Source organism: Euprymna scolopes, chromosome 37 (assembly GCF_053919585.1).
Source record: "Euprymna scolopes isolate OS-2025 chromosome 37, ASM5391958v1, whole genome shotgun sequence".
Lineage (NCBI taxonomy): Eukaryota > Metazoa > Mollusca > Cephalopoda > Sepiida > Sepiolidae > Euprymna > Euprymna scolopes.
In genome coordinates this window covers 48,008,902-48,023,931 of record NC_136518.1, presented here as the reverse complement: position 1 = coordinate 48,023,931, position 15,030 = coordinate 48,008,902, and the positions used below count along the sequence as shown (strand labels likewise).

General features: G+C 35.5%; 1 protein-coding gene and 1 pseudogene across 2 annotated transcripts in view; one reads left to right on the top strand and one right to left on the bottom strand.

The window, feature by feature from the left end:
* The first annotated feature begins 6,141 nt into the window (after nt 1-6,141).
* The window catches only part of LOC145261146 (glycogen debranching enzyme-like), a 178,827-nt gene continuing 169,938 nt past the window's right edge, over nt 6,142-15,030 (top strand). For both annotated transcript variants that reach the window (XM_080119445.1, XM_080119444.1), the window contains exon 1: nt 6,142-7,800. In XM_080119445.1, coding sequence (XP_079975571.1) covers nt 6,417-7,800 — 1,384 coding nt within the window. In that variant the 5' untranslated portion in view covers nt 6,142-6,416. The remainder of the gene's footprint in view (nt 7,801-15,030) is intronic.
* On the bottom strand, nt 13,869-13,988 carry LOC145261448 (5S ribosomal RNA; annotated as a pseudogene).

The following is a 15,030-nucleotide window of genomic DNA, read 5'->3' as shown; positions in this document are numbered from 1 at the left end:
TCATAATATTACGTTGTGATTTGGCGTTCAAACGCACTTGATACGTATTTTATTTTATTCAAATTAAAACAACGTTTCTATATGAACTCTCATCCTTGACGTAAATGCGTTAAGTTTTAAGGCCATTGATTTTTTTGATTTTTTTCATATTTTTCAAATCATTATCCTTAATAGTTTTCGAGATATTAAAATAAAAAATGTCGCCCAAGAGTTTTGGAACGCCTTGTATCTTATTAATTTAAAAATATTCTAATGTTCTATTATTACTTCCATGTATCAACTATAATTACACCCGTCCGAGGGCAGGTAAAATGAATTCCCTAAACAGAAGTTTTGCACCACATTTATGTCTCCTTATACGATTAAAATCCAGATAAATTATACTAAACCTTATGTCTACAATCCTTATTCCAATTTTAATCAAAACCTTGCATGATACTAGAGAGATTGTTAATAGTCTCTGTTTTTTGTTTTTTTAATTTTCTTCCTTTGAAGATTGTAACGTTGGGTATGGGGCAGCCAAACCAGCTGTCAACATTGCCCTCCTTTTTATTGAAACCAGTCAAGAGCCCTTTTTCTCGTTGTTCCCTTAAGTGCAACTGTCTGGATCTCTCTTGCACTTGGTTCACAAGTAATATAAGTTAGGTAGGACTTCAGGACCTTCTTAAAGAGCTCTTTGGCACCTATAATAACTTATATGACTGATATCTCCCTAAGATTCCAGTTTCTTTTCATATCATACATGAGACCTTGATATTTGGTTTGTTTCTCCCTTTCAGCCCTGTTTAGACCTCCATCATTAGGGATACTCACCTCAATCAAGGTTGCCACTCTCTCTGATTTATTCCATATAACTACGTCAGGTTTGACATCAGCATTTTCAAGGTAGGTGGCTGTAGAGATTCCATGGTCGTAATGTATGGTATATACGTCATTTCCAACTGTTCTTACAGGTTGATGTTCCCAGGACTTGCTGTTACCCTGGATGTTTAATTTTTTATAGATGGTCCAGTGGAGGTACTTACATACTACATCATGTCTCGCTGTATAGTAGCCATCCCCCAAAAGAAGCTTGCAACTAGATGTTTTTCAGAAATTCCCTGTTTCTGATTTCTGTGATTCAATACATTTTCTGGTCAAATTGTAATGTAGTCGTTACTTGGCAACACCCAGGATCCACACCTTGTATTCAGACAGTTGCAAGGAAACAAAGACAAGAATTCGACTCACACATTCTATTTTACAGTGAAACAACATACATTTATTTACAGGTACTTCCCAGAATGTCGTTTTGTCTCTAGTTCAAAAGTCTTGTACACCAATGTGCTTAACAAGATATTGTGGTGTCAAAAACGTGGTAAATTAACATAATAAGTACATGAATGATTCTTCGCTACGAAACAGATGCTGTCAAGAGTTGAGCATTTCAACGTATGTAAAGAAATAACCGGTAAGATAGTTAACATTCTGAAATTTGGAATATAGACTTTTGTCATATATATATATATATATATATATATATATATATATATATATATATATATATCATCAGAGTATATATATATATATATATATATATATATATATATACTCTGATGAGTTGTGTACGGCGAAACACGTTTAAGTGTGTGATATATATATATATATATATATATATATATATATATATATATATATATATGATTATTTTTTATACTTACAGACACTAGTGTTTCATGGTTTCGCACTCATCAGTGTAGGAAGTGACGATTGCCACTGGCCGTGAGATTCGAACCCAGCTACGAAGCCACCTCTGACTCTATTTGTTAGGGCGTTACCTGCAAACCACCTTCAACCTCCACAAGAATTAAGGGAAATTAACAACTATAAATGCAAATGCATGCAAAATATTAAGATACTCCATAGTGTTCAAACGACCAGAAATCGTGACCTCGCAAAAGGTCCACTAACCGCCTTAATTTCCGAGAGAGTTTTCAACTTTAAGAACTTTCTTCTTAAAGGGGCTAATAATTATAAATAATTATTTTTATGGCTGCAGACACTAGTGTTTCATGTTTTCGCAATCATCAGTGCAAGAAATTACGATTGCTACTGGATAACTTTGTAATTTGCATTGTTATATTTTCTTGTTTATACGCAAACGTCTCTGAGATGCTGAGATTGGATGCCAGGGTTTGAATTATATATTTGCATAAAATATTTAAAAAAAATTTAGTTTAAAGCACAAGGTCGTCAAAAGTGAGGAGGATGAAAGAAAGAAAGAAGGAAGGAAGGAAGGGAAAAAAAGAAAGGTATATGAAATAAAAGAAAGAAAGAATAAAATATACACAAATAAAATAAAAGAACGAATCAAAGAAAGATTTCAAAAGAGAAATGAGTGGTATCAACGTAAAGAGAGAAAGAGGAAAGGAAAGAAAGAAAGAAAGAAAGAAAGAAAGAAGAGAGACAGGCAATGAACGGAAGAAATAGAATGAAAGATTAAAAAGAGGAATGCTATAGTCAACGTAAGAGAGAGGAAGAGAGGGAAGAGAGAATGAACAAAAGAAAGAAAGAAAGAAAGAAAGAACGAAATGAAGGAAAGAATAATGAAAGAAAGAAAAAATTGAAATGAAAGATTGAAAAGAGAAAATCGAATTGCATCATTAATGTAAAAGAGGGTTTTTGTTTTTAGAGAAAGAGGGGTAGAGAAAGATAGAGAAAAGAATCAAGATAAAATGAGATCAAGAGAAAATAAAAAAAATGAAAGAAAAAGACTATTAATGAAATACTGTAACCTGCACCTAAAAAAAAAAAAAAAAAGAAAAAAGAAAGAAGTAGATTAGAAAGAACATCTATTTACTCCGAGCAATGCATATTGCTGCAAAGCAAAGCGCTATTGTGATACGCTACAGATTTATAGGGGAAGAAATGCAGTTTGGACAGGAAATTGAGAAGCAAGAGTGCAAACAAAAATAGGTACTTATTCAGATTGGCACTTAAGGCAGCAATTAAAAGTAAAAAAAAAAATATACAGAAATATATGTATGATCTACGTAACAATCACGGGACGAAAATGAAAAATTCCAAAAATCACGTAATTTGATCCAGTAATTTTTTCTTTTATTATTCAAAAAAATCAAAGTTGACTCTGTTTTGATGAAGGTGAAAAAAATGAAATCAACGCCTCAGTGAAAAGGACAAACAACAATAATATACGTGTAAATCCAAATAATCACTGATTACCTCCCTTTATTATGAACACACACACACACACACACATATATATATATAATGTGAAACAGCGAAACAGTACTGTATGTGGATGACTATATATATATATATATATATATATATATATATATATATATATATATATATATATGTATATGACTACTTCATTTAATCATATAAATTAATATACGAAAGTATAAATTTATGCGTAAACTTTAAGTATTTACTTCAACAGTGCTCAATGCGTAGGTAGAGCTAGATAGTAAGTTGTAAAATATATATGGCAATTAAGCTACACAGAATATTCCGCGTTTCATCCACGCTAGGATTCATCAGGCTTATGCGAGGAGTTGTGGTTGTATATATATATATATATATATATATATATATATATATATATATATATATATATATATGTTGCTAGGGAAATATGTCCTCGTCTGTCACTTATCGGTAAAAAACGGACAAATTTGTTTTTCGTTAATAAAAAAATACCCGATCAATTTTTTGTGATTTTTTGAATATGCAATTTTCATTCCGTTACAAGTAGGTGCAATATAAAAGTTTTTCCTCATTTTTGTTTAATCTGAATAATTCCAAAGACGTTTTTTTTTTTTTTAAAGAAAGTGTAAAAAACAAAAATATAAAGCAACTTGGCCTTTTGGTCAAGATCAAAGTGTAGTATCTGTTCTTCGTGGGGAGGCATTGTAAATAGGTACAAATAAAAATAAACGAATGTGAAATAAAAAAAATAAAAACAAAAATGAAAAGAAAATTAAAATCGAATTCAATGCGACAAAAGAAAATGACAAAGAAGAAAATGGCGAAGTATTTTAAAAACGAAATTTGCTTTCATACGCGAATCTGCGCATAAAAATAAAAATAAAATAGCCTTTTTTATTCTATCATTTCCTTACCCATCTTAAAATTTATTTCTCTAAAACCTCCTAAGCCTCTCGATAAAACTCCACCTTTCATTTTAAAAACTAAATAAAACAAACAAGCAGAAAAAAAACAAAACAAAAAAAAAAACTGCGCGGTTTCCACCCACTAAACCGCCCCATTTCGGCGTGTGGCTTGATTTACACAACTTAATTTAAATATCTTGAATTACACCCCACCCACACCTGCTGCTCTCGGTATTCGATCCCCTTCTCTCTCTCTCTCTCTCTCTCTCTCTCTCTCTCTCTCTCTCTCTCTCTCTCTCTCTCTCTTATGCATATATATGCATATATATACATATGCATATATAGATGCATGCATATGTGTTGTTTCTTCTCAATTAATGTGATAAAGTGTGTGTGTGTGTGTGTGTGTGTGTGTGTGTGTGTGTGTGTGTGTGTGTGTGTGTGTGTGTGTGTGACTTTGTGGCGAGCAAAACAAATATGTAGAATGCAAATAATTAATTTATCACCCAGTGTTCTATCCCATTAAAAAAAATCTATTCTTGGGTTGAAATTATTTTATGTATAATATTAGTGGCCTGGCAAGGCCACCGGGGTGACAACCGAAGCAGCAAAACTGAAGCTGACCTGCAGGACACTATGTATACAAATGTAGGGAAATTTAGGCATATTTTATTGGTTTGAAAATATTGGTTCCTTTTTGTATCACCTTTTTTTGGGGGGGCAATTTTTATAAATTCCAAATCTCAGCTACTATTGATCAGAATTTAACAAATGAAGGGTCGTTAAAAAGCTAATCACCTGAATTGTGTAATGGCCTATGTGACATTTGCCCTTAAGATCGAACATTAAGGGGATCATCCATCACACAGAACATACTTTTGGCATTTTTACAGGCATAAAATGTTTCAATCATAGTCATTTATTTTCCTAGTTTTGCAAATGAATTACAAAATATCTGATATTCTCCCCAAAACCTTTGGCCTTGATGGAGGAGAAACTAAAACTTACTGCTATGGTTTCAAATGATCTGAAATAACAGCAAGGGGAGACTTGATTCCAAATATTTCTCATATGTTATATCTCCCCTCTTTGGTTTTTATACATAAAGTAAATTTCAAAGTGTATGCGGATTATTTGATACTGGAGATATTCATAATCGTACCCTATTTCCAAAAGAGGGGAGATTTAACATATGAGAAATATTTGGAATCAAGTCTCCCCTTGCTGTTATTTCAGATCATTTGAAACTATAGCAGCAAGTTTTAGTCTCCCCTCCATCAAGGTCAGAGGTTTTTGGGATATATATATATATATATATATATATATATATATATATATATATATATATATATATATATATATATATATATATATATATATATATAATTTTACTCTCTCCCCACTTTTTTTTTCTCTTTCTACACTCTCTCAGTCATCCATCTCCTCTGTCCTTTATATCCTCCTCTTCTCTTTTTTGAACTACGCACTTATTCCTCCATCTCTCTTCCCCTATCTATCTATCTATCTATCTATCTATCTATCTATCTATCTATCTATCTATCTATCGGTCTCGGTGTCTGTCTGTCTATCTCTCTCTCTCTCTCTCTCTCTCTCTTTCTCTTTCTTTCTCTCTCTCTCTCTCTTTCTCTCTCTCTCTCCCCTCTCTGGTTTCTATTCTCCATCAATTTCTTTCGCCTTTTTTATTTCATATATTTTCTCACCTCTCCCTGTCCTGTGTCGGAACTTTTCAAATCGCCGTCCTCCTACCCATCTAGTACTACCGATTGTTTTTCAATACTGAACTAAACGCCTCCCTCTTCACTCTTCTCATTTCAACCCCCACCCCCAACTCTCTCTCTCTCTCTCTCTCTCTCTCTCTCTCCCACACACATCAGCCGGCAGCACCTCCCACTTCGCAAACTCCTACTCTCCTGATTTGCGACCAGTAAGCGAATGAGGTTTTTATAGTTAATTTTATTTAGGAAGCCTTTTTGTTGTTTGTTGTTTTTTGATAAACCTCCGTCCAACAAAGGTGGGTGTCTGCCTACCGCTACCAGTTGCTCGGCCCAAGCTTACCTCAACTATTGGAACGCGGTCGGAATTCCCAAGCCTTCAAGGTGCCATGAATTAGAGAGGGGAGGTGACAGGACAATTTTCTAAATTCACATACACTCATGATGTGTCATGGTGGAACAGTATACAAAATCAGTAGCACCTTGAATCTCAACCTGCAGTGTTTTGTGTTCTAGTGTTATACTGCTTGTTACTTGTCGCTTGGAACAGATCTCAGATTTCAGGATGGCCGATATGACAGAAAACGCCGATCAGTGCGCTGACAATATGTCCGCTGGGAGCGGGGCGTCGGACACGGCCGTACTTTCCCCAGCACAACCGGACAGTCCTCCCGCAAACGAGTCTGAGAGTAACGACTACGTACCAGCGTACGACACTACACAAAACCAAGGAACTGACAACCAGCAGTACCAAAGTACCGAAGAACAGGGATATGGAGGTCAACATTATCAGGATTCTGGAGAACAACAGGGTGACGGGCCGCAATTTCAGGGCACGGGTGAACAAAACGAAGGTACCGTCGAAGAACAGCAACAAGAAGACACAAGTGAAGACAGGGCTGGCGCCGCGAATGAACAATATGCCACCATGATGTCACCCGAGCCCGCCGCTGGAAGAGGCTCTAGTGGTCAGCCTAGTCCGAAACAGGAAAGCGCCGATGAACCTCTAGAAGAAGCCGATGTTGAGAGAGACGTGCGTTCTCCAGCTGGAAGTCACGGTAGCGGCGGATATGCGCAACAGATGGCCTCTCCTGGGGGCTCACCAGCCGTTCAACAAGAAGAATGGACCGGGGATAGATCTAGCGTAGGCGCCGAAAATTCCCCAGCTCCTTGCTCCCCAATGAAAGTGGCTAGTCCCGATCAAAGGCAAGCTGCGTCTGAGGTTAGTGACACGGTAAGCGGCGGTGCAGATGATGTTGAAGTTGCTGATGATGCTGATGTTGACACCGGTTACACAGATGCCGGGTATGGAGACGACAGTTCAACGATTTCGGGTGGCATGGCGAACGTTAATGTTATGGGTGATACCGACGCGGGTGATGAGTTGCTAAGGGACCCTGTGTGCACAGAAATGGGCATCCAAATGACTATTAATGTCGATAAGGTCCTGGATGACGTCAGCGAAGATGCTGACGAAATCGTCGAAGAAGTAACCACCGTGACAGGTATAAGCTTGGTCACCGCTCAGATTACCGACACTGTAACTGCGGTTCCTCTGGATGTTACGGACGAACAAGGCGACGACGCGTCCTACGACGACGAAGATGTCGATACGATCGAACAAGAAAAGGCCTATGCGAGTTTTACCCAAGTTACAGTGGAGACCACGTATGAGGGCATCACGGGCGTCAGCACGGAAACCACCACAGAGACAATGATGGAGAGTATCGCCGGGGAGATGATGGAAAGAGAGAGGAATGATATGATCCCAGAAAAAGAGTACGAGTCTCTCTCTAGCGGTATCACCGAGTACACAGTCAGGATACTCCCTGGCGGAATGGTCGAGAAGGCTGCCGACTTAAAATCTCCAGAAATGTCCAGCGACCACGATACGGAACAAGAACTAAGGTTCGGGAGACTCTCGATGGAGGCAGAATCGAGAAAACAAAGTAAGTGCAGTTTTATTTAACCTTTTCCCCTTGTCTTGCCCCCCCCCTCCAACCGCTTTTATGTCTTTTCTTGAAAGTTTGCTAAGAAACAAGCAAAATTCCAAATGTAATGAAAAAAAAAAAAAAAAAGCGAGCACAAGACGAATATTAATAATATCTATTGAAAATATCTATCTCCATAATATTAGGTATGTGTATATGTTTATATATTTGTATGTATAAGATTCGGTAATGAACTAATTAACCGATCATTATAAAGTTTCTAAGACAGCTACTATGCGCAAGGATGAGTAAAGGTGTCTATATCAAATTTAAAGGCATATTCCAGAATAGCTAACAAAAAAAAAGGAGGGGAAAACTAAATATATAGCAAGTAAATCTTACTAAATGCAGGCTAACTAACTCTTCTACCTATCCAATAAATGTTACGTACGAAGATATAATGTTTTACTAGTATTTTGTTTAATTTTTTACTTTTAAGCGATTATCTAGGCTCGTCTAGGATTTTAATGAGACTATCATCTTGTTTTTCGTTCCAACTCGAAAGGCTTTACATACGAAAATATGTTTTACCAGTATTTTGTTTAATTTTGTATTTTTGAGCGATTATCGATACTCGACTAGTTTGTTTTGTTTTTTTTAAATAAGATTATCATTTTATTTTTCGTTCCAACTCGACAGGCTTTACACTTTTACTTTATTAACACAAATAACTTTTTCGAGTAAGTTAGTTTGCCTTTGGTAACATTTATTTGTTGTATGTTTATTTTTTTCACCCTTTTTTTGTTAGCTAATCTGGAAAATGTCCCAGTTTAATTTAGCAAACGGAGCAAAGGGAAGTATAAAAGATATTTATGAAAGTTTTAGATATTTCAAATATTTAGTATATTTTAACAACGAATATTAGGCATTAATTAATAATTATTCCTCAGGTTTCGGTTGGTTTTGTTTATTTTAAAGGGTTGTTGTTGGGCATAATACTATGTTGGTGCAAAAATAATGTCGTTTGTATACACACACACACACACACACACACACACACACACATATATATATATATATATATATATATATATATATATATATATATATATAGCGTGGATGAAACGCGGAATATTCTGTGTAGCTTAATTGCTATATATATTTTATAACTTACTACCTAGCTCTACCCACGTAATTACGTAATCAGCACTGTTGAAGTAAATACTTAAAGTTTACGCATAAATTTATACTTGTATATTAATTTATGTGATTAGATGACACACACACACACACACACACACACACACACACACACATATATATATATATATATATATATATATATATATATATATATATTTATTACCGTATTTTTCTGTTAAGTTATATTATTGTTTCGGCTACATGGTCGTTTGCTGGCCGTCATGTAGCTTCCTCAGACTTTTACAGAAAAAAACGCATATTTGCTCTACAACAGTATTGAGCACTTTCTTCAGGTTTTTATTAATTACCATTTCTACTATATATATATATATATATATATATATATCAGAAGTGATTTGGGAGGTAATATATAAATTACCATGAGCGTATGAAGCAATGCTTTTTGTGTATCAAATTGAGCTTAGGTACTTTGGACAATATGAAAACATTGTTAGTTCACTGCCCGTATAGCGCAACGGCTAGAAGCTCCGACTGTCGTTTGGGCGATCGGGTTTCGCTCATGGCTTCAGTTAGTTACTTGTCTAGCCGCACTAATAAGCTGCGAAACAGTACTGTATGTAGATGACTATATATATATAGTTGAACGCCAAAAAAACGACGTTATTTTTGCGCCAACCTAATATAAGCAAAGCGTTTTTATTTGGAAATGAAAATATTATAAATTTGCATTAAATTTGTTCCATGGTCATTCGATACTAATCAAGCAAGATTCTCCGAATTTCAATTCTGTCTGAATTTCTTTCTAAAGACCTCTCAATTTTAAGCCTTAAATTTTAGACATTTCCTAGATTCAAAATTCATATCATGTGGATTTTAGTTAACAATTGAATAAGGATTCTAGACATGAGTTTTTGTAGCATCAGATGTTGATTTTAATCTTCTCATGGGCGGGGGGGGGGGCGCATACAAGTGAGATAAAACTGTTCTGTTCGAGGTAATTCCATTTTATGCTGCTGGAAGGGATATTCTTCTTAGTTATATTATAAAGGAATATCTTACAAATCTTTGCTTTAAATTAAAAATTCACTTATCTAGAATTTGTTAGAACAAGAGATTTTGTTACTTTTTTAAAATTCTTTTATTCAATATATCCCGAATCTAAGTAAAATGTAACCCGGATATAAGAGACTTATTCTGCTTACAACTCTCTTATATATCCGGGTTACACTTATATCCGGGGTTCTTATATCCGGATTACACTGTACATTAACCCAGGTTCTAATTTGGGATCAGGGAAAATCTCTCTTATATCCGTTTGCCTTATATTCTAGTCTCTTGTATCCGGGTTACACTGTAGTATAAGGCCGTATAATAAAGGAAAGGAATACCAAGTACCAGCACGTATTAATATACAATTGGAAACATAAAAAATAAAAAAAAGTAGACGTAACATTATGCAAAACATTAATTAGATTAGTTTTACACATACTTAGTGGCATCTATATTCTTCTTGAGGTAGAATATAGGGGAGTTAGCAGAGAAGTCAACAAACAAAAAGGGGCCAAAATTTAAATATACTATAAGTAAATGTTCCATAACAAAAAATTACTTTTTTTTTTTTTACCTACCTGGCTCATTTTCTTTTTTTTTTTTATGTTTTAAAGTAGTTTTAAATGCCGTTTTTTAATCTCAAATTTTCGATTTTTACGATCTGTTTAACGAACAATATGGCGGCATGTTTGTTTCTCGTGAAGAAGACTCTAGGCCGCCATCTTTTTTTTTTTTTTTTTTTTTTTTTTGCAAAATACATCGCAAAAACCGAATATTTTAAATTTAAGAGCATTTAACACACACACACACACACACACACACACACACACACACACACACACAAATGAGCCGGGTAGGTAACATTTATTATTATTGAAAGGAGAACATTAAATTCTTTATCCATAGATCTGTCTTACAGACATGCCAGTTTTGCGTGGCATAAGTGTTTTTCCTCCGTATACCATTTTACGAACATAGCTCAATAATTTGTCTAATTTTTCCCTGAACTTTCTTTAGGGAGCTAAGATTAAAACGTAGTATCAGTTCTGTATTTGGTTGGATGGGAAGTCTTTCTTTTCAGGCTAAAGTGTTTTTTTTTTTAACTCCGTGTACCATTTTGCGAACACAGGGAAATAGTTTGTTTAACTTTGCCTTGGATCCTTTCTTTTAGGGCTAAGATTAAAGTGTAGTATCTGTCCTGTTTTTGTTTTTGGATGGGAAATCTTTCTTTGCAGGCTAAAGGGTATTCTGGTAGCTGTAGAATTGAGAATGGTGCACAAATGGTGAACGAATGAACGGATTGGTCAGAATGGATCTAGTAAAAGAGTAAAATAAACAGAAGAGATGGCACCCCCTCTCCCACTCTCCACACTTTTGATAACCTTGTGCCTATTTTGTAAATTAATTTTTGCCTCCACACGAGAGCAGAGTTAGACACAAGTTCGTTTTTTAATGTAAGATAAGATCTAGCTTCCCTAAAAGGGGCATTCTTGATTGGGAAAAAAAATGAAAACTACGTATAAGGATTTCTCCAACACAGACCGGAGACAGAATGTACGGAGTGTACTATCAAAACAGATGTGTACTATTAAAACAGATACTACACTCTGCTCTTGGCCAAAATGTGTAATGTGCTCGATTCAGATTCGTTGACGCTGAATCACCATGGCTATACGCACATTCAAGTTCATCATCATCATCATCATCATCATCATCATCATCATCATCCTTTTTTCTTCTTCTTCTTCTTCTTCTTCTTCTTCTTCTTCTTCTCTTCTTCTTCTTCTTCTTCTTCTTCTTCTTCTTCTTCTTCTTCTTAGATCTCACCTGTCTGTTTAAATGTATGTATGTATGTATGTATGTATGTATGTATGCCTAAAACTTTCGACAGCGGCGAGAGATTTTCATGAGATTGGTATTATTTTGAAGCTCGACCCTTCGGACGACATATCAAAAAATTGGCTAAAAACATTAATTGCCTCACCCTCAAATAGGCACTTTTCTGGAAGGCGGGATCGCATTTTTCGCCGATATTTTCGAAAGTCATCCCCTTTTTTCGATTGATTAGCCTTATTTTATACCTTCAATGGACGCAACGGCAAAGACGTTACGTTTTTTTTTCATGTTCTTTTCCTCTTAACCGTTCTTTTCCGCCTACTACTACTACTACTACTACTACTACTACTACTACTACTATTTTTTCGTTTTGCTCAACACCTCCAAACACCCGAGCAACGCCGGGTACCCAGGCTAGTATGGTATAATCCTTAGATTCTATAGTTGGCATTGGTTTTCTCGATATTTTTTTCTATCCATAATTCTTTCTAGAAAAACATCAGGTACTTCGGGGGATAACCACGTGAAGATTGCTGACATCCTAAGTGAAAGTGATTTCTTATGGAACGAAATAGATTTGAACTTGGAACACCCAAGTCTTCAGTCCATACCGTTAACAACTTGATCACCGTCATCTCCCGAGGTCATATCCAATATGTTATAGGAAATTATCTTAATATGTATTCAAACGTAATTTTTGATCCCAACAATAGTTTGCGGATTGTTATCATAACCTTATCTATCAAGTATCCCTAGAGAAAATAACCCAAAGGGGATATTCTGGAGAATGTGTAAATCAAGTCTGATCCGTACGTAAAGTAGTAATGGATATATTTTGTTAGCAGAGCTCATTAGGTTATAATGTGTTCGATTCAAACTCCTTGGCGCTGAATTACCGCGGACATTCGCACAATGAAATTTCTAATAGTTCATCTTGTGGAAATTCTCTTTATTCAAATGTTATTCTTGATTACATCAATAGTTTGTGGATTGTTATCATAGATCTTTTATGCATCGCCATCGAAAATAATCTAAAAGGGATATGTTTGGGGGGGGGATGCAGGCCAACTGTTATCTGTATGACGAGAGATGAGTTTGTCTTCAGAAAAGTGGCGATGGGGATATTCGATTAAAGCATTAAAGCAACATGATGTGGCTCTGTTCTGCTGATAAACCACAGTATACATATTTACTTATCACTTTCGCCTCGATGCTGCGATGTTAGAATAAATATTACGCCTGTATGGACTACTCCTAATCCCATAATAGATTTCTTGGCCTTCGGGTCAAAATTGGGTGCTAAGTAGGACACTCCAAGTACGAAAGAGCGAATGCGGTATTATGGGAAAAGATACTAGCTAAGAGAAACTTTTGTTTAGTTCTAGAGTGAAAAGGATGACCACCGACCCCCAATATCCCCCCTTTTGAGTTGGCCTTGTGCCTAAGTTTTTTGTTCATATTAATTTTTTGCCTGAATAAAAGATTTAATATCTCAAAGTGTAATATCTGTTCTGCAGATCCTGCACTTTAATTTCTTCTTCTCTCTCAGTGGAGGAGAAATCCTTCACGACTGCGACAATTTTTATTTTTTGTACCTTTTCTCCACGTTAAAGCAAAAACGACCCTGGTATCTAACTCTGTCCTGTGGGAAGGCATTGTAAATAGGTACTCTGTCTGAGATTTAAAAAATAGATTTCAAGAGTAACACAATAATATTTATACTTCAACTAATTTTGAAGATTTTTTTTTTTGTTTTCGTTATTGAAATACATAGAAAAAATTCTTAGGGCAACAAACGTTGATTAACTCAGTTTTAATATAACAACAAACAGAGTGGTTCATAAAATAGGGTGTGTGTGTGTGTGTGTGCAGTCAGCACGAACCCTATTCAGGGTTTAATCGGCTTCCTCCGAAGAAGGAACTTTCATGGGAGTATGAAATTCACAAGCAGTCCCCAGTCGCATGTATATCCCCGTTAGGGGAGATGACGGCGTTAGGTTTTTGCAACTTTTTGCAGGAAAGTGTCGACGTCCTCCTACATACAGCACCTGGACTTCCCAAGTTGGTCACCCATTTTTAGTAATGATCAGGCTCAACGTTGCTTAACTTCGGTGATCTGACGGGAACCGGTGTGTCAACGTGATTATGCCGTATTATGATAAAGTAGCATTTATCATTGTAAGGTAAACGTTACATATTTATATATAGATCCGTCTTAGAGACACGTCAGTTTTGTGCAATAAAAGCTTTCTCCCCGTATACCACCATTTTGCTATCAGAAGTCATTAGTTCATAATGTGCTCGATTCAAACATTTTGGCGGCAAATCACCGTGGACATTCGCACAGTGAAGTTTCTAAAAGTCCTATCCAACGTCTAGTGGAAATTCTCCTAATCTCTATTCAAATGTCATTCTTGATTACAGCAATAGTTTGCGGATTGTTATCATAGACATTTTAGGTATCGCCATTGGAAATAATCTAAAAAGGATATGTTTGGGGAATGTGCAGGCCAACTATTGTCTGTATGATGAGAGATGAGCTTGTCTTCAGAAAATTAACGATGGTGGTATTTGAGTGAACCATTGGGGAAACGTGAAGTCGCTCGATCCTGTTGATTAACCACTGAATCCCTGTCCATTTTCATGTTTCATTTTTATACGAATTATAGCGATAATAAAATGGAATCATCTTTTATAGACTGAGTGCGGTGGGATGTTAATTCTGCGCAGTTCTAGGAGGTTCACCCTCCCAGGCTTTGCCTTCTCTCTTTGAGAAGGGGTTAGTTTATTGCAAATGGCCTCATGCGCTCTTGCCGGGGAATGCCGACGGGGTTTGCCCAGGCACTTTTTTTTTTCAAGTCAGCGTTCCTCTTCCTGTAATGTACATTTTGGTGCACTTTAAAAACATTATATTTCATCTAGCAATTAATGATATAAATATAAAAATTTCAATGATTTTTTTTAAAGTGCAACAGAATGTACATTACATAAAATAAATCCAAGGTATATTTTTTATTCAATTTAAATTAAATTTTTATACCTTACTTTGTAAAATTTATAAAAATGCACTTTGAAGATAAATAAATTTCAAATTGAATCTTGTGCATTTATTTTTAAAGCCTATAGTAAAAATATTTTATTTTAAGAAGTTTCATGTCTTGGATGAAATGCTTTTCTAACTTGTATGTTTTTTTTTTC